The sequence below is a fragment of the Dipteris shenzhenensis genome, chromosome 25 (assembly GCF_047967505.1).
Source record: "Dipteris shenzhenensis isolate YYH24624 ecotype China chromosome 25, Dip_SZ_1.0, whole genome shotgun sequence".
NCBI classification, from domain to species: domain Eukaryota; kingdom Viridiplantae; phylum Streptophyta; class Polypodiopsida; order Gleicheniales; family Dipteridaceae; genus Dipteris; species Dipteris shenzhenensis.
The window spans coordinates 38,109,471-38,129,789 of NC_141620.1; the positions used below are offsets into that span (position 1 = coordinate 38,109,471).

Sequence of the window (20,319 nt, forward strand, 5' to 3'; positions counted from 1 at the left end):
AAGCCATCAAGTGATCCGGCCTGTGGTACATGGCCGATTCACAAGATATAATAAGGCTTGATGATCTGTGTAGAAGATAAAGTCAGTTGCTAATAGATAGTGTTAAAATGTATTCACGCTATAGATAATTGCCAAGGCTTCTCTTTCTGTTGTGGTGTAATTCACCTCCACGTCATAGCTATCTGCTTGCAAAGTATACTGGGTAGTCTTTGTTGTGTTTCCCAGGTTGACATAACACACTCCCTACTGCATAATTGGAACCATCACAGTATCTACATGAAAGTATATGTCCCAATTTGGTGCCATTAGAACAGGGGATCTCCACTTGAGGTTTTTGAATGCTTGTTCGCATTCATCTGTCCAGATGAAGTCGACTAGGAGTTTATATAGGGGCCTTGCAATCATGGCATACCTCAGTATGAATCTTCTATAATATCCAGCATGCCCCATGAAGAATTGAATTCCCTTGTCATTTAGCGGGGGGGGGGGAGGGAAGTTCCATGATGATATTTATTTTGTCCATGTCCGTTGCAATCCCATGTCGAGAGACTATGTGTCCCAAGACTACTCCATGTGTGACCAAGAATTGGCATTTTAGAGTATTCAAAGAGATTCTATACTCCCTGCATTTTTCGAGGACTTCTTCAAGGCATTTCGAGTGATCCTTTTTTCCTAAGTGTATGCACAAGTTGTCGAGGAAGACTTGTAGGAATTGTTGAGAAATTCCTTGAAGGTGGTATACATTACCCTTTGAAAGTTAGATGGGGCATTGCATAAGCCGAATGGCATGACTCTGTAAGCAAAAATGCCCCATTTTGTGGAAAACGTTGTCTTTGCCTGGTCTTGAGGTGCAATTTGTACTTGGTTCTACCTGCTGAACCCATCCAAGAAGATATACACTTCAAATCCTGCTACCCTTTCTAAAACTGTTTCAGTTAATGGTAGGGGATAATGATCTCTAATTGTTGTTGCATTGATGTTCTTGAGATTCACATATTCTGAGCTTCTTTTTTTTCTTAGGAACAATCAGAACTAGTGACACCCAATCAGTATGCTCGATCTCATAAATGAAACCAGCATCCAGTAATTTTTCTAGTTCTTCATAGACATGGGTGCCATACTTGGGATTTGTCCTATAAGGTCCACATACCTTGGGTTTGGATCCTTCCTTTATTGGTATGGTATGTACTACAACTTCTGGGGAAATCTCTTTCATTTCTTTGTATGACCAAGCCATGCAATCTCTATATTCCATTAGCAATGCTTTCAATTCTTTTTCTTCTTCTAGAGTGAGCTGTTCACCAATGTATACAAGCCTTTCTTCTTCTTTGTCCAAGGTAAGATTCAGCTTCCTTGTCTTGGCTGGTCCTTCATAAATTAGGGTATCCTCAATATTATATGTTTCTTTAAACTCTGATTCCCTAACTAGCCTAGGCATTGGTATTGTTGCTTCTCCTCTAGTGTAGTTTTTGAAGTATCGGGAACTTCCCTTAGGCCTTCATGGCACTTTGAGGTGCTTGCTTGGATGCTAGCTCCATTGGAAGATATTTGGTCCAATTTACATGTGTTCCCTTGTTCGTCTTTTTTGTTACCATTCACCATTTGACTCTTCATTCTCATATTGGGTTTGAAATTTCTAAGCTTTTTGCTTTCTGAGACTAGTGATGGATTTTCAATAGGAGTGGTGCTTCGGCCATACAAACACCTTCAAGCCCTTTAGGATCCCATTTAAAATTTGGGGACTTAGGTGTTTTTGTGGACTTAGTTAAGTATAGTTCCTTACCTCCTCCAGCCCTAAATCTGATTCGCACTTCTTCTAGAGGCCTTCGAGGCCAGACGTTTATCAAAATTGCACTTTTCGAGGTAGTTTGGAGCTTTTAGGCAACTCAATTTGCTTCCAGGCGGGAGGCTTTGCAAATTTCGTACCTACTAGAGGATTTCCAAGGCTGCCAAACCTCATTTCATTGTTCCAGATCTACTTCAAGGTCACCAGACAGGCTTTTGAGGTGCCAGATTGGTACCAAATGTTAGAACTATTAGCCCCCTAATTGGAAGAAACGCTGCCATGGGATATTGCACTAGATTGGGATGCCTTTTTGGACTAAAACTAATGCATAGTAGGACGAAAGTAACCGTGAATGGATTATTCAATTGGCTAATTTTGGGCTGATGCACGATAGTGCTTTTCTTGTATTTGGATGCCTTTTGTATAAATGATAAGGAATAGGTTTAATTTCTTGTGAGATGCTTACAAAGTGCTCTCTCAACAATAATGGGAAGGGAGGGAAGTGAGATGTGTCTTTGATCTCATGGAATATTTGGGGGTGCAGTGCTAAAAAGAAGAAGAGAGGTTCCCTAGCTGCATTTTCTAGATGGATTTCTTTCGTGTAGATCTTAGAGGAAATTAAGTGTGCTGTGCTGATTAGGGCATTTGGATTGGAATTTCTCATATTGGGTATGAAGAGTTTGTCAACTATCCTATGAGGGGAAGGGGTCGTGTAGACATTTTGGTCAAACGACATTTACAAGGTAAGGAGGTGAGGGGGAATGTTTGAGGAGTCTGAGTGGGAATATTTTTGGGACTAATTGGGTGTTTGGAGGGGATTGGAAATGAGTCAGGTCAAGATAGATCTCATGTGGGTAGAGGATTGGGAGGTGTTCAGTATGAGGAATTAAGCCTGGATAAGGGATTGACATATTGTCTTGTGATTAACCCAGAGGGTTTGGGAGGCATCACCTCGAGCAATAAGTTTAAAGGGGAGGATTATATATCCATTAGATTGGATATATTTTCAGTTTTGAAAGAGGGGTGGTAGTTGAGAGCTCCTTTGGGAGGCAAAGTGCTACTAGTTGAGAGCTCCTTTAAGTAGATTTTAAGTTACATAAGACGGATGGTGGTTGAGAGCTCCTTTGGGAGGAAAAGTGTTGTTGGATTCTGCATTATCTGATCATCATCTAATGTTATGGTCCTTTTATATTATGGGGAGGAGGTACTTAGGTCCCTAGATATTCCCTGTAAGTTTAACAAGGGTACTCTACTCAAGAGGTTTTGATTTTCTGAGGAGGTGGGTAGGATGTGGAGGAAAGAGACAAGAGGCATTTTGGATCCATGTGTTCACTAGGACAAAGTTATTCACGCTATTTTAAAGGTTGCCCAAGCTTGGGATTCTGAGCTGTACAAGGAAATAAAACATTACAATGGATTGCTGTTTAGGTGTAGCGCTAGTCTTAGGAAGGATCTCAAACTTAATCAGTGTGATCCAATTTTGTTTACCATGTTGACAAAGGGTGAGGCGGCATTGAAGGCATGGAAAAGCTAGGGAAGCCAAGACTATAGAGTCATCATACATGGTTGAAGCTAGATGGTTGTCCTTATAAGTTTTTCTTTCCGAGTGTGAAGCAAAAACACCAAAGGGAAATGGCAGATCAGGTGCAAGATACTTGAGGTAATGGTAAAGGAGCGAAGTGAGATTTGTCTTTGACCTCATGGAATAATTGGGGGTGTTGTGCTAAAAAGAAGCAGAGAGGTTTCCTAGCTACAGCGTGTATATGGATTCCTTTTGTGTAGCTCTTAGAGGAAATTAAGTGTGGTGTGCTGATTAGGGCAGTTGCCTTGCAATGTCTCATATTGGGTATGAAGTGTTCGTCAACTATCCTCAGTGAGGGGTAGAAGTGGTGTAGACATTTGGTCAAACGACATTTGCAAGGTAAGGAAGTGAGGGGTGAATGTTGGAGTCTAAGTGGGAATTTTTTTGGGACTAATCGGGTGTTCCCAGGGGAGGCAAAGTGCTACTAGTTGAGAGCTCCTTTAAATAGATTCTAAGTTACATAAGAGGGATGGTGGCTTAGAGCTCCTTTGGGAGGAAAAGTGTTGTTGGATTCTGCATTATCGGAGCATAATCTAATGTTATGGTCCTTTTATATTATGGGGAGGAGGTAGGTAGGTCCCTAGATATTCCCTGTAAGTTTAATAAGGGTCTACTCAAGAGGATTTGCTTTTCTAAGGAGGTGGGTAGGATGTGGAGGAAAGAGACAAGAGGCATTTTGGATTCATGTGTTGACTAGGGTACAGATATTCATGCTATTTTGAAGGTTTCCAAATCTTGGGATTTTGAGCTGTACAAGGAAAGAGAATTTTACAATGGCTTGCTAGTGAGGTGTAGGGCTAGTCTTAGGAAGGATCTCAAACTTATCAATGTGATCCAATTTTGTTTACTCTGTTGACAAAGGGTGAGGAGGCATTGAAGGCGAGGAAGAGTTAGGGAAGGCCAAGAGTGCTAGAATATAGAGTTGTCTTACATAGTTGAAGATGGTTGAAGCTGGATGGTTGTCCTTATAAGTTTTTTTTTTTGAGTGTTAAGCAGAAACACCAAAGGGAAACGACAGATAAAGTGCAAGATGCTTGAGGTAATGGGAAGGGAGGGAAGCGAGATGTGTATTTGACCTCATGGAATATTTAGGGGTGTTCTGCTAAAAAGAAGCAGAGAGGTTGCCTAGCTGCGGTTTGTAGATGGATTCCTTTTGTGCAGCTCTTAGAGTAAATTAAGTGTGGTGTGTTAATTAGGGCATTTGGCTTGCAATGTCTCATATTGGGTATGAAGTGTTCATCGACTATCCTGTGAGGGATAAGGGTGGTGTAGACATTTTGGTCAAATGGCATTTGCAAGGTAAGGAGGTGAGGGGTGAATGTTGGAGAAGTCTGAGTGGGAATATTTTTGGGACTAATTGGGTGTTTAGAGGGGATTGGAATATGAGTGAGGTCAAGGAGGATAGATCCCATGTGGGTAGAGGATTGGGAGGTGTTCAGTCTAAAGAATTATGCTTGGATAAGGGATTGACATAATGTCTTGTGATTAACCTAGAGGGTTTGGGAGGCATCACCTAGAGCAATAAGTGTAAGGGGGAGGATTATAGATCCAGTAGATTGGATAGATTTTAAGTTTCAGAATAGGGGTAGTAGTTGAGATCTCCTTTGTGAGGCAACATGCTGCTAGTTGAGAGCTCCTTTGGATAGATTTTAAGTTACATAAGAGGGATGGTGGTTGAGAGCTCCTTTGGGAGGCAAAGTGCTGTTGGATTCTACATTATCGGATCATCATCCCGGATCATCATCCAATGTTATGGTCCTTTTCTATTATGGGGAGGAAGTAGGTAGGTCCTTAGATATTCTCTGTAAGTTCTGAGACCACGATTTGACTAGTTTAAAGAAAAGATATGGCTTAAGGTGTGGGTAGGTATGGTGTTACACTGGGGATGGAATGCTCAAGTGTTGATTGTTGAGCATGCACTATTAGCCACTATGCCTTATTTAGCCTCTATCTAGCATTTTTGATAGACTCAGTGGGCAGAGATTGAAAAAATGCTATGAGGATTCAGTTGGAGGTGATAGCGGAAGTGGCATTACATATTGTGGGAGGCCATGAAGGTAGCTAAAGAAAAATGGGGGATTGGGGCGCCTTAATATTAATAAAAGAAATGGTGCTTTAATTTACAAATGGATGTCGAAAGTCTTTGAAGGGCATGCCCCTTGGGTGGAGTGTCTCAAATGGTTTTTGGAGGTTTGGGAGGGTGGAGGAGTGGGTGCGTGGAAGTATTTAGGCTGGTATGACAAATTATGATTGTGGTTTTAAGTGAAAATCCATGGTTCAACAGACCTTGTTGCTAGAATGGATGATGCATGGAAAGGCTGTGGTCATCTTATGAAAGGAAAGGGACATACAGGGTTGCATGGAGATGCCAATCTTCATGAGGGGGTATGGTGGAGTTGGGCAGTGACTTTTCAAGACAAAGACTTAGCTTGGATGGACCTGCAAGTGGAACGATCTCTTCATAAAAAGGGCATCAAATACTAGTTGCATTTGTGGCATGTGAGAATTGGAAGTCAGTGTTGGTCCTTAGGGATCAGTTTGAGTTTTTGACAAGGAGAGATGGTGTTGGTCTGTAGAGTGATTAATAATGTTCTAGATGAGTGGCCGTGTAATGGTATCCCTTGTGTGGATTGGAGGGTGAATCATTGGGCACTGGGAGGCACGTGCTAGAGGAAACTCACAGAGCTATGTATAGAAATCTTATGGAAGGGCGGGAGGTAATAAGTTTATTGAATAACAAGTGGAAGCTAAGGCAGTCGTCTACACAATGGGTGCGGAGATGCACCCACCACATGGAAGCTGAGGCAGTCTTATCAACAAATTTTGCTTAACCAAACTCAAAACAATTATGCAATTATGCAAAGCCCTCCACAAAAAGAAATTGGATTTGCCAACCTAATATCCCTTCCACAAATCCATGCATCTCTTCACCCACCACCCCACCACATGTCCTTGGTGGGAAGCTATTCGTGTGAGTTGGGAAGATTTGACTTTTGAAGGTTCAAGGTATATAGGAGTTTTGGGGGGGTTTGTTTGGATGTGCTAAGTTCCTGCTAAGTTTTTCTGTTACACGGGCAGATAGCCCCTTTTAGTTTTGTAAATAATAGAAGCCGGCATGTTTAATGTTTTCTTTTTTACATGAATGTCTCATGATGTTGTTTTTTAATTGTATTAAATGCTTCAATGCACATAATTATATTAAACTCATGATAGAGTTTTACAATTATATAAGGTTTTATTATATCAAATGTAAGTTTTGTTTTTTTATTATATAAGGTTTTACAATTATATTAAACTCATGATGGAGTTTTACAATTATACAAGGTTTTATTATATTAAATGTAAGTTTCATTTTATTAAATGGTCATGATCTCTTTTAAACTTTTATTATGTTTCTTGAATGTCTCATGATTTTTTAATGGGTAAATGTCTCATGAATTTTTTAACACTAGTTTGTAGAAGGACATAAAAATGTCCTAGGACACTTTTATGTCTAGTTAACTTCGCCACTTCTTAGAATTAGTCAAAAGCATTGATAAGCTATTTTGAGGTTTTTATTATTTGCTATAATATATTATATGCTGAAAAAAACTTGGAATTATTATGGATTGGAACTTGCACCTATTACTTTGAGTCCTATCTAAAGTTTAAGGTCAATCTAACACCAAAAATTCCAATAAAATAAGGTTTTAGATTAAATAGCCATGCTTCTTAATTAGAATGAGTTTTTTTAATTTTGTAAGTTCTAGAGTCTAATAATAATTATAACACATATTTTTACATTGGCTTGGAGCTAGATAATCATACTTATTTTGATTTATGGCCTCAAATGTAATTTTAGAGAATGCTAACAGAATGCTGATAGTGAGGCAAATTTTGATATTTTGCAAATTCTTAGTCATGTCTAACAAGTTGCAAACTCAATCATACTTTGTACATGTCTTCAATAGGATATTATGAAGTCGTGTGAGTTTTTAGGGGAACTAATATCATGTAGAACACCAAATTTAAACCGTATTTTGATTGTTCATTATGTTGTAATTCATGCTAAATTCAAGATACAAGAGTTAAAGGATATCATAAGAGCCTTCAAGACTTTAAACTACACTTATAGAGTGCCTCTAATCATGACTGTGTGATACCAATTTAAAAAAGTTATATGCAAAACACTTATATGTAGGATAATTCAAAATTATTAAAGTGGGGTTTAATGCAGAACATGTTTTGGTAGTTGAGATTAGGAGCACTTCATGTCTTTAAGTTTTAGCCTTTATTGTAATGTGGTGGCATTTCCTTATGATATAATATTGTTATCATTAAGATATGAGGAGAGATTTAAGTACGAGAATATTTAATTGCATTATAATGTTTAGTGGTTATAATATGTCTCTCTAAGGATTTACATTGAATTTCATAACTTTACTTTTATTTCCTTTAAAAAACTTATAAAATTAACTTACTTTTTTGTTTTAATTTCTTTTTTGGAGAGTTTTTTTAAATTTTTATCCAAAAGTACTTATAGAAATAAATTTGGAGAGCACACTAGTCCAAATGTAATGAAACACATGTTTCTTGTGACATAGTAGCTAGTTTATTTCATATAAAAAAGTAAAAGACTATGTTTATAGCCTTTGAAATACCACACAAAATGTTTTGTTTCATAGGGAAATGTAAAAATTACATTTATGTAGTCTTTGAAACACCACATAAGATGATAAGCATAAAGGACAAGAACCCTATATTAGGTCAAAGCACAACTAACTAGCTGTAAGAAAAAGCGATCACTTTATTTCACCTTAAGAAAGGGAAAATATGACCTTTTAAACATATTCTTTGAAAGATTGTACAAAATGGTATGATAATATGAAGGATTAGCATCGAAAAGTGGTAGTGGAAGACTTTTCTCCAACCAATCGAAATAAAGATGGCCTCCATGTTAATTGATTTTTGCATCTCAAACCTATGGTTTTGGCTTATTTTTACACTAATTTCCTCGTATCTTTTTTCTTTTCTTTTTTTTTCCAACAAATTCCCTAGTATCTTAGCAAGATGAGGTGAAATGTTAGTGAATGTTTCTCAATTTTAGATGCAAAATAGAGTAAAGGATGGGTTTTTCTAGCTTTATTGGAATGTGTTGAGACTTGGGCTTACGAAAGGAGAAAAGAAGTGACAATGGGAGTTGGTCACACTTGCGCCCGCTAACCAACATTAAACTTTGATTAGTTAGAAGGGTGTATCTAGGTTGTGTGGCCTAATTTCTAGAGCTCCAAAATTTGATAAATTTGCTCTAAAAAGGTAGGAGGCCATTGGGCCAATATACAAAAGTCAATTTGCCCATTGACCTCCTTGAAATGGATGCATATTGCAGGTGGACAAAAAAGGGAGCTCATGACCAGGGACAAAAATTCAGCTACTCCCCTACTTGTAAGTTGAAAAATAAATTGATACACCAATTTTTCTCATGAAAAACAAAATAGAATATCCATTTTTCATTTGACAATAAAAATTATTTCATGAAAAATCCACATAAATAAATCTTTCATTGAAGAAATCTTTAGCACTAGCAAATAATATAGAAGTGATATATAGAAAAAGCACTAAACAAATAATATAGAAGTAAATTTGTTCACATCTTTATTTTTCTACTCTTTCCTTGCTTATTTTCCATATATCCAAAACTCTAGACCAAGATACATTGGAAGGATCGACTTGGTTTGAAACAAGCATCATATGAGCATCTAATGTTTCCAACACTAGATTACTTCTATCTATACTTTTGATTTTATTTTGTCTCGAAAAGCCTCTTTCACACTCTGCTGTACTTGCTGGAATAACCCATATGGCTTGCCATAGTCGCATCAACTCTGGAAACTGCAAAAACCATTCATCCCCCCCACTGGACACACAAAATTCCCATGCTTTTGGCATCCGTTTATTAGACCCTGCTGCATATAGCTACTCCACAAATTCCTCTCGCTCACTAAGGCACAACTCTTTCTTTGCAACCGGGTGGTAACCGCTGCAGAATTTTTCAAGTAGCTTTCCAAGCCATTCTTGAGTCTTTGATTCTCTATCATCCACATCCTGAATTCATTGTGACACTTAGTTGACTTGCCTAACCATGTGTAAACACTTGCAGCCAGCTTATCAACCACATCCATTTGCCAAAAGCATTTGCTTGCATCCTTTATAGCTAAAGCTTCCCGATGAGCTATACAATGTGTGGCCAATATCCTAGGAAGAATACTTTGAAAGCGTGTAACAACTCCTATATTCAAGACAGCATTTCTGCACTTAATAGTTCTCAAAAGTAATTCCGAAGTGCCATCAGAAATTCTCTAGCTGAGACTGGATTTGCATAAGAAGCATATTCATCCATTAATGAAATATTTGGCATTTCCATGTAACGATTAAACTGGACTAGATGTGGATACTTCTCCAATGGAATATTGAAACAAGAGCAGAAATAAACACACTTCATGAGACATACAATTTGCTCCCTTGCTTTATCATGCAATGCATCAAATCGTTCCCTTATAGGACTTCTTTCTCGATCTTTCCAATCTCGAAAGCGTATCTCTGCATTTTGATGCTGCTCTGATTTAGAATGTGCCTTTAATGCACTTAACTGCAGTGATTGTGCTCCTTCCTTAGCATACACATTTTCTTTTGTAAACTTTGTACAATATTCACACTTCACTAATACCTTCTCCCCTACTTGCACCTTGTATGCCCAAGGGTATTGCAAGCGCCATTGACTTCGATACCTCCTAACTATCATTCCCTCTCTCTGTTGTGTTACATCATTGTGTCCCTCAAAATCTTGCATCTCATCCATACTGTCATCATTCTCATCTCCAAACAAATCTGCATACAACTCCCTATATTTTTGCGACTGCTCACCATGGGTCTCATCACCTACTTTATTGAAAAAAGATAATAAATCACGCCCCTTTCCTTTCTTATTAAGACTTCTAGCACTGCTTGAACCTTCCATAACAATAAATTCGAAAGCAACCAACACCTACAGAGAAAAATACAAAACTGCATCAAAACACACTGTTTCGACTCCACAAAAGAGAAATAAGTAATTGCATTAAGATTTCATAGCTTCACTCACCTTCTACATGTACACGATCTTGCCAGATGTGCTGAACGAGACTAGACAGATGTAATCGAAGACCTCCTCTCAGCTGAGAGCTCCTCTCTTCGTGCAGCGACAGTTTGCCTCGCAAGTTTTCCTCAAACAATCCACAATTACTTGTAGCAGCATCAGAATGGAACGTCTTCAAATTTAAGGATCCCTTTGCTACCGAAGTCCATTCTGCCGCACACGTCCTGTATCGCTAAGGTTGAATTCCTAAGGTGAGGCGACAGGATTTGGAGCTCGCTAGCAGCATTTTCACCTTGCTGAAGCAACACTTAGCTGCTCGCATGATCGTAATAGATGCTATTCTGATACTTAACATAATCAAAGGTAGAACCACTAAGAAAACCCTGAATCCATTCTTCTTTCGGTGAGTAATGAAATCAGTTCTCTGCCTATCATTGAGGGACCAATCGATTTACACATAACCAACCAATACGTTTCTCTGGTATTTTGTGAAACAATTGTCCTTAGATCTTATGCTATCCACTTTTACATTAATCTTGCCCAGTCTCGTTAAAGCTTCTTTTTCAAAGCCAACAACAAAACCTTAATGAAGTCTATGAAGCAGACTGTTCACTAAGCCCGGTAAACTTCCCAACTTTTATTGTCTTTGATTACTGATTGCTCAAAGGATCTGATCATCTGAGTCATGCTAAGAACGTATCAAAAGCCCAACTCGCCACCAAGAGCTTCTCACAACGGCTGATCAAAGCGATTGGATAGTGCTGCACATAGTTACCTTTGATTAGATGATCACAATCAGCTGCTATACCCGAAACTATAGATGGCGCTTGGGTAGAAGATAGACGAGGCAAACAGAACACGTTCCAAGGCTCTAGTGGATTCCGCCATGCTAGCTACTACTGTGGCGCACGTTCCCAGGCCTTCACGACCATGTATATGTGGCATCCACGGTGGCATGGAGGGGTTGGACTACCGTGGCAAATCGATCTTCCAGGCTCCAGCTTGCCGCAAACAGCTGCAATGGAGGAGATTTGGGGGACTCAGGACTCCCCTCACAAACATTGAACAATCCTTGAGAGAAGGGACTCAGGACTCGGACTCTCGAGGGAGGCGCATGCAAAAATCGCAATGGAAGCCTCCAGGAACAAAATTTGAGCACGGCGGGACTCGGGAGTCATTAAATTTGAGTAGGTGGCTCACACGAGCCACCGCTTGGGATTTCCTAAAATCATTCATGCGCTTTGGATTCCATAAGATCGGATTTCATCTAAACATATGAAAATTTTTTTAAAAGCCAGTTTTTCATTTGACAATAAAAATCGATTGACGTTTTTCATGTGAAAACGACAAAAGATATTTTGCATTGTCATTTGACAAAGAAATTCTAACACAAAAAAGGGCTCATGACACAGATATCCTTGTCAAATTTTGTCCGTGCTCACGACACGTGGTGGGTAGAGAGAATTATACACGAACCTAATACCAATGTTTCGTAATCGTACCATCATCATAAATCATAAAGCTTCTCAGTTCAATTCAGTATAAGAATCAACACCGGCGATGTGGAAGCACGAATCCGATAGTAATTTGTTTTAATGCATCAGGTACAATCCAATCTCGCTTTGCATCTCATTGCCATCTCTCTGATTCTCATTTTCATCCTTCCCTCCTGCGTCAATCTTCAGCTTGCACCACCAGTAGCTATGGCGAATCACACTCCTAATCCGGCCTCCCATCCACCGGCTCACTCTCTCCACAATTTGCCTTCCTCTCCTCCTCCTGCACCCAACGTCGATCCGCTGGTCCCTCAGCCTTCCGAGAGCCTGCTTGCCACGGGCCCTCCCCCGTTCCTTTCCAAGATCTACGACATGGTCGAAAATCCCTCCACAGACTCCGTCGTCTCCTGGAGCAGCGCCAATAATAGCTTCGTCGTCTGGGACGCCTACGCGTTCTCGCGGGACCTCCTTCCTCGGCATTTCAAGCATAGCAACTTCTCCAGCTTTGTCCGCCAGCTTAATACATATGTAAGACCTCTACTACCGAGCTCTGGCAGTTTCGGAACTTTCACTCTTCTAAAATTCTATCTGTAGATGCCCCTGCTGAGCTGTCTAAGTGACGGTCTAACAAAGATCTTCTTCTGTCAATAATTGGGCTAGTTTTTATCGATCGCTCTTTGTTTCCAAAAGAGATGGCCTATGTAACGAGTTGGTACGTTCGAATTTGATGCTGACCCCAACTTAGAGAGTTCAACGGCTTAGGTGCGCGGCTCTAAAACGATAGCATGAACAACAAACCCTGAAGGCTGGTTCAAGTGGTAATTACACCATCACTATCTGCAGGGCTTTAAGAAGATAGATCCGAGTCGTTGGGAATTTGCTAATGAGGGATTTCTGAGAGGTCAAAAGCATCTTCTGAAAGACATTCAAAGGCGAAAATCTGCTTTCCAAATTCAGTCGCAACAGGTTGTGCAGACCTTGAAGGCAGAGCCCTGCGTTGAGGTGGGAAAATATGGTGGTGTGCAGGGCGAAATCGAGAGCCTCAAGAGGGACAAAACTCTGTTGAAGGTAGAGGTAGTCAGGCTCGGACAACAGCTGCAGACTGTTCAGCAGGAAATGAGAGTAATTTCACAGCGCCTTCAGACAGCAGACCAGAGGCACCAACGTGTGATGGCATTCCTTACTAAAATGATGCAGAATCCAACGTTTCTGGCGCGGCTTGCGGAACAAAACAAACAGACCAAAGTCACCAAACGCCTTGCGAATCTCAAAAAGAGACGCCGCTTGCTTAAAGTGGGGAAAAGCGTCGGCGTCGTGTCAACAGCTGCAGGGCAATCTGGGTCTTCGATAACAGGTGAAAAGCAGGGGATGGACAATAATATATTTCCAAGCCACCCAGACCTGAGAATCCCGTTTCTCGGTTCTGGAGTTGATGTGTCGTCTGGGCAGTTCGAAGGCCTAGTTCATCAAATGGAGCAGAGTGATTGTAATACTGAACTTGAAGGCCCAAATCCAGAAATTCATTCAGTGCAGAGTGATTCGCAAAGGCAAGAGGGACAAGTTGAAATTGAGGTAGCAGCAGGCAAAACACATCAGGGTTACAAGGTAGAGGGAGAAGAGGGTAAGTCGTCTGTTGTAGCAGGATTTCCAGAGGAGGCGGAACGTTTGAACGTCCTCCAGGGAGGCAAAGAGATAATGTCTATGGCTGATATGATCGGAATGCTCGAGTCTGGGGAGAGCGATGTTTTCTGGAAGGAGCTGTTTGGCGTTGATCTCAAAGCTGACGACCTGGACACAGAAGGGGGGGCAGGAAAGCAATTGGCTGCTGCCAAAAGCGAGGAGCGATCTAGGATCGGATCCGGCAGGGCCGTAAAGGTTCTTGAGTGGCACTCCGGCTGTGCAGCTAGCTGTTGAGATCTAATGGAGATGAGCTGCATTTTTGGTTAGCAACACTATCTTCGTCTACACAACCCCCACAAGCTTAGCTAACTTGTAACATCGGAATCCTGTACAAAACTGTACTATATTTTCACTACTTCTCACATACTCTCTTCCTTATATGCCCAGAGTACGATGCCAAATGCAAGTGTACGCTGCATTTTGAAGCATTTGCTGACATCCACTCGATGGATTGATCAGGATCTTCATATGCACTCAAGCTGTCATGTGGCCGTGGAGAACAAAACTATGGTTTGGAAGTTTTGGTAAGTGAAGCTTTTTTATTTTGAAAATTGATGTTGTGATTCAGTTTTCTCTTATGATGCTCTACCAACTATCTATGAAATGAGACTCTGTTCACACCACCCGTCGGCCATCCTCCAAAAGGTGGTGTGAAGGGTTGACGTCCTAGTTGGCCCAATAGGACGGACGGGTCCGAACACTAGCACAAAAGATTTGTGTCCAGCCCATGAAGGCTTCCCACTCCATGGCCGACATGATTGGCCCATTCCATCCCCTCCAATTGCTATAGCAAGCACATGTTGGTGACACAAATTAGTTGTGACGGCCATCCTCTAATTCTATTTTGTCCTGCACACGCCAGCAGGTGGTCTGAACCCATCCTGAGGTGACTTTTTTTGGGTAATCTTTGTGTCTCTAGTGATGAAAAAAGAGCAAAAGTTTGATTCCCATCACATAGAGCCACTCATCGCTAATGAACCTTCTTGTTCTTGATTATTTCAAGAAATATTATACTAGTATATTGTTCATCTAAGCCATCGACATGCTCAAAGTACAGTTTTTGTTTGCTTTCTCACTTGTATCGCGCCTACAAATGTATGTTGGACTTCTTGACATTATTTACAGAGTTGGCTATCAACATTATTCTAACAAACTTGTTTACAAGTAGGTCTATGGATAGATAAGCACCACTAGAATCTTATGAGCCTTACCATCGATACGCATAGTATTCAAAGGAGAGTGTGTGAGGTGATTGGTTTATATAAGCACTCATTTTGCATGCGATTTCCATTTCACTTTCTAGTGCTTTCTGAAAATTAGAATATCATTGTTTATTTTGGAGGCAATGAACTAATTGACCATTAAGTTTTTTCTTTTGCAATAATTATTGTGAAGTTGCAGCTAAATTACATCAATGTAGAAATGTAGTTTTTGTACTCTAGATTAAGATTACAATTAGAAGATGATGAATTTATGATAAACTACAATAATAAAAACAAAAAAGTTGAATAATTTGACAATAAATTTAGTAGTGAAAATTTTACGAGTTTGCAAGGTTGTGAAGAATATGAGACTAAAAATGCAGTGAATGTGATGAATTGGATACCGTAAGTATGAAGTAGATGAAACCATCACTTGGTTAGATTGAAACCAAAGCTATTTTGCCAAAGAGCTCATTGGTCAAGTGCAGTAGAAAATTGTTCATATGAAAACATGAACTACCAGGAGGCTACGTAGTTGCAAATTCAACATATCCATATTATTATTCCACAGATGGCAATACATGAAATCAAACATTTTCATGATACAACTATTCGAACTAGAAACTAGTACGTAATACTAGGAATGTTGCAGCATAGGCTTCATGGTGATTCACGTGGGTAGTGATCATTGATACATAGGACTGGAATATTATACTACCGCATGCAAGCATGGAGGCTACAGATTATAAGCTATGATTATTATTTACTATGTGGGAGATGCCTTATTGTTGGACAAGGAACTTCAGTGTATAATTTAGACATTCAACCAAAGAACAAATGATCAAGGGTATGAAACACGGTTGTGAACATGGCATTTATAGTGTTAATAAAGAAACTAAATGCAATATGAGATTTATGCAAAGATGGTGTACGTTGGAGGTGGTGGCCTGCACCCCTCGGGCATGTGGAGCATGGTATTCATGGGGAGCCCGTGTGCTTGTAACAAGTGTACACTTCGGGATTTAATCCCATAATCAAATATGTGCACTCGTGGCCCTTGCATATAAGGGCTTGTATTCCCCTTCTCTCTCATCCCTCCTAAGACCTTTCGGGGGGGGAGAGACAGGCCCTTGACGTGGCTAGGAGGTGGGAGTTGGGACCCCTCATACTTGGCGTCTCCCTTTTGACACATTTGACAGAGGCCTTGCGATTGTGATGTGTTCAACCTCATGAGCAACAGAGGGTTCTGATGGAGGCACATTGTGGTCCTATTGCGGTGTTTTGTGTGGGCACTTTGCGGGATCAATAACTGCAAATAAGATTCTACAAGCGGGCCTATGGTAGCCAACCATGTAGAAAGATGCTCGATGGTTCCAAAAGAGTTGCGATCTATGAAAGCGGTTGGGTCAACCCACAAGTCATGATTGGATGCCATTGAACCCCATTTTGCCACTTGAACCATTTCAAAAATGGGGCTTGGACTTCATGGGTCCGTTCCGGCTGGCCTATGGCCTGCACGCGGGGCCTGCACGCGGAATAGTTATATGCTTGTAGCAACCCATTACTGTACTCAGTGGGTGGAGGCATGGGCACTGCAAGATAACACCACAAATTTTGTCGCAAAATGTCTCTATCGAGATGTGTTCATGCAGTTTGGTTGTCCGATCGAGCTGGTCAGTGACAGGGGTACTCACTTCATCATCAAGGTCATTAAGCAGATGAATTCCTTTTACTTGGTGATTCACAAGAAGTCCTTTCCCTATTGCCCACATGACAATGGATTGGCTGAATCGACAAATCATACATTCAAATGGATCATTTCGTTGCTAGTCAATGAGCACCGCATAGATTGGGATGAAAAGCTGTTGGCCGCATTTTAGCCTACTGCACGTCCTTCAAGGTGGCAATTGGACTGACTCCCAAGCTAGTGTTTGGGATGCAGGCAATCACACCAATCGAGCACATGATTTTGAGCTTGTGGATTGCGGTGGAGGATAGGCTTCTTCCGTAGGAGTCTATGGTGTTCCGTCTTGATGTGCTAGATCAGTTGGATGATATACGGATGGAAAGCTATTATCTTATCCTCAAGGTTCAAGCAAGGGAGAAGAGGAGGGGTATTTGGCTTTGAAAAAAAAGTTGTTCGAATGTGGATAATTCGTGTTGCTGACAGTCGTTTAGGACGGATGCCGACGAAGTTGTGTTAAATTACATGGTGCAGCAGAACAGAAAACTAAACAAAGAATATAGAGTACATAGCAAACTGGAGAGGAACAATATTTTCCTTCAATACTGATGTAGTACAGATGATGCCTTTGTCCACCCGTGCGCTCCCACAGTGGAGCTTAGATGGCGATCTAGACAAATACTAGGTGAAGAGCTACTAGCTGGAAGATCTGATCTGGTCTGATACAATGGATTGGGAGGGTCACCTCTTTATAGCTATGAGGGCGGTAGTCGGATCAACGTAGTCACTGGAGCTGACCAGTCAACCTAGTCGGTGGAATCGACTAGTCATCCATGGAATATTCAAGGAATATTCCCTATACCGCTGGCCCCCCTGGGACCCCCCAGTTGGGGGCCAGCTGGCCCCTAGGCCCCAACGAGAGCAAGGGGCTCCCACACAATCAAGACAATGTGCCTCGTTGTGCTATTAGCTTACCTACTCTGCCTAGCCCATAGGCTACACTCACATAGATCACCTTTCTACCATCAACGGTCTCATAGACCTCATCTGACATGCAAGTCAGGATCCATGCAGTGTACCGGGTTCACACATGGCTTCTCCTCATATGGGGGCCTTACAACTTGAGCACCTTGTACCACTAGTGGTTACCAGCAGGGCGGGGTATTGAGCATATCTAACACCCCCCCTCAATGTCCACCCGTAGGTGAACTACCTTCTCGGCCCAACGCTGAGTCTCTGAAGATGACCCTGAAGCTTATCCTTCCCGAGTGCCTTGGTGAAGATATCTGCTCCATTTTGCTCTGTTGGACAGTAGACCAATTCCACTATCACGTCCTCTATCAAATCATGTACATAGTGATACTGAATCTCTATATGTTTTATGCGTGCATAAAATATTGGATTTTTAGCAATGGCCATGTAACTTTGATTGTCGCACCTCAACACAGTTGCCTCATCCTCTTGCACTCCCATGTGCCATAAGATCCTCCTCAACCACACTGCTTCACATGCAGCAAAACATGCTGCCTTTTGTACTCAGCCTCGGTAGAAGACAATGCCACAGTTGGTTGTTTCTTACTGATCCAAGAGAAAATACATGAACCTAAAGAGAAACAATATCCAGAAATTGATTTCCTGGAATCAACATCTCTAGCCCAACCTGAGTCACAATGACCAGCCAAGGAAGTGCCTGTACCATAGGTGATGCCATAATCAAGAGTGCCTTTCACATACACAAGCACCCGCATCCCTGCATTCCAATGATTCTCCCGGGGCTTATTGGAGAACCTGCTCAAAACGCCAACCTCTGCTCCTCGATTCTCTGAGACTACCTTGGTGCATCTGCATGCTGCTCAACACACATAGGCATCTGGTTATCATGGTCATAGAGCTGCCTTACCCATTGCAGGGCAATAGCTTTTTCGATGGTGTAACAACATGTTGGTGACTTAAACCTTCATCATCTGATATTTCCTCCTCCTTTATAGCTCCTGGGATAGGTCCATAGTGAATTACCTCTTTGCTTGATGATAAAGTGGAAGAGCTCTTCTCTGCCTCCACTGCATGTAACTGCTCCCTAAACACCACATCGCGGCTCGCTATGATCTTCTTTGCCTCTCGGTCATATAACTTATAGGCGTTCTTCTCATCACAATAGCCTAAGAAGATACATTTGGTGCTTTTTGGTTGTAGCTTGTTTCTCTCTTGGTCTGGTATATGTGCATAGCATTCACACCCAAACGTTCTGAAGTGGGAGACAGATGGCTTCTTACCGCTGTAAGCATCATGTGGTGTTTTACCTTTGAGTGCCTTTGTATAGCTGCGATTAAGGATGTAAACCGCAGTATTGACAGCCTCAACCAAAAAATGGTTTGGCAGTCCAACACCTTTCAACATACACCTCCCCATCGCCATGGTGGTCCGCATTCGGCATTCAACAACATAATTTTGTTGAGACGTATGTGATGTCGTCATTGTCGCTTGATCCCTTTGCTCGTGCAAAAATCTCCAAACTCTATAGAAACAAACTCACCACCACCATCCGATCTGATTTTCTTCACTTTTCTCCCTGTTTCATTTTCAACAAGCTATAGCCATTCTTTCAATTTACCAAAAGCTTGAGTCTTTTTGCGAAGAAAGTACACCCACATCTTCCTACTATAGTCATCGACGATCAATAAACAATAGGAAGATCCCCCCAAGGCTTGTGTAGGCATCTTACCACACAAGTCAACATGCACCAACTCTAGAGGAGTGTTTGCTCTATTCTTGCTTTCTTGTGGGAATGCCTTTCTTTGTTGCTTGCCCATCATGTGAGCTTCACACAGTTCTTTGATTTTTGTTACTGCGGGTAAGTGAGCAACCATACCTTGCTTCTGCATCTCCTTCAGCACTACAAATCCGATGTGGCCGAATCTTTTGTGCCAAAATCTGCTTGTGCCCACTCCAACGAGAGCTGTAAGAGCACTTAGCTCATATAGGTTGTTCCTCCTTACTCCTATGCCAGCAAGATTGCCAGCACTATCCAGAATTTTTGCTCCTGTCTTATTGAACCTGTCTTATTGAACCTCACCTCATGGTCAAGGTCAGTTATGGAAGCAACTGATAGCAAATTTCTCTTGATATGTGGAACACACAGCACATTAGATAGTTTCTTAACATCTCCATTTACAGAAACAAATGAAATCATACCTGTACCCTCAACAGGGCATTTTGCATTATTTCCAACTGTCATGGTGATGGGTTCCTGTAGAGGCTGTAAGGAACAATATAGACCCTTCTTGCAAGTCATGTGACAGGAGGCACAACTATCCAATGCCCATGAATTAGTGGTTGAAACTTCTTGTATTGAGGAACACTCGTCCTAAAAGGCTAGAAATAGATCCAACTCTGCTTTCGATGCGTTAGCTGTCTCTTTCCCCTTTCATGGTACCATTCTTTTCATCTGCTTTCTTGACCTGGCAATCTGCAATCACATGGCCGTTCTTCTTGCAGTAGAAGCATTCTCCCTGAAATTTTTTCTTGTTGCCCTTCTTCTTTTTGTCAGCACTAGTAGAGGACTTATCTTTGGTAGAGGAACCACCTTTGCCTTTCGTAGTGGCAGAGAACGCAGCATCCCCATTGCCACCTCCATCTCGAGCTTTAAGCCTCAATTCCTCCTCCATAAGTAAAGCACAGAACTCCTCAAATGTCAATGGTTGGGGTCTCACCTGAGTGTTAAGCGCTGTTACCAGTCCATCAAACCTTGGTGGACATATCCGGAGACACCGCCGAG

At 41.2% G+C, this 20,319-nt stretch overlaps 1 protein-coding gene across 2 annotated transcripts; it reads left to right on the forward strand.

Annotated features, from left to right (window-relative positions):
* The first annotated feature begins 12,016 nt into the window (after positions 1 to 12,016).
* On the forward strand, positions 12,017 to 14,149 carry LOC147885855 (heat stress transcription factor A-2e-like). Of its 2 annotated transcripts, none has more exons than XM_087396571.1 (3): positions 12,017 to 12,086; positions 12,168 to 12,506; positions 12,822 to 14,149. In XM_087396571.1, exons 1-3 carry the CDS (start codon positions 12,078 to 12,080, stop codon positions 13,890 to 13,892), a joined length of 1,419 nt encoding a protein of 472 aa, XP_087252697.1. In that variant the 5' UTR covers positions 12,017 to 12,077; the 3' UTR covers positions 13,893 to 14,149. The 2 variants fall into 2 exon arrangements, with proteins under 2 accessions (XP_087252697.1, XP_087252700.1); XM_087396574.1 differs by having other exon boundaries at positions 13,005 to 14,149.
* Positions 14,150 to 20,319: the final 6,170 nt, after the last annotated feature.

Coding starts and splice junctions, on each gene's coding strand:
- LOC147885855 (XM_087396571.1), top strand. Junction 12,507..12,821: donor TCCGCCAGCTTAATACATAT/GTAAGACCTCTA, acceptor CACTATCTGCAG/GGCTTTAAGAAGATAGATCC.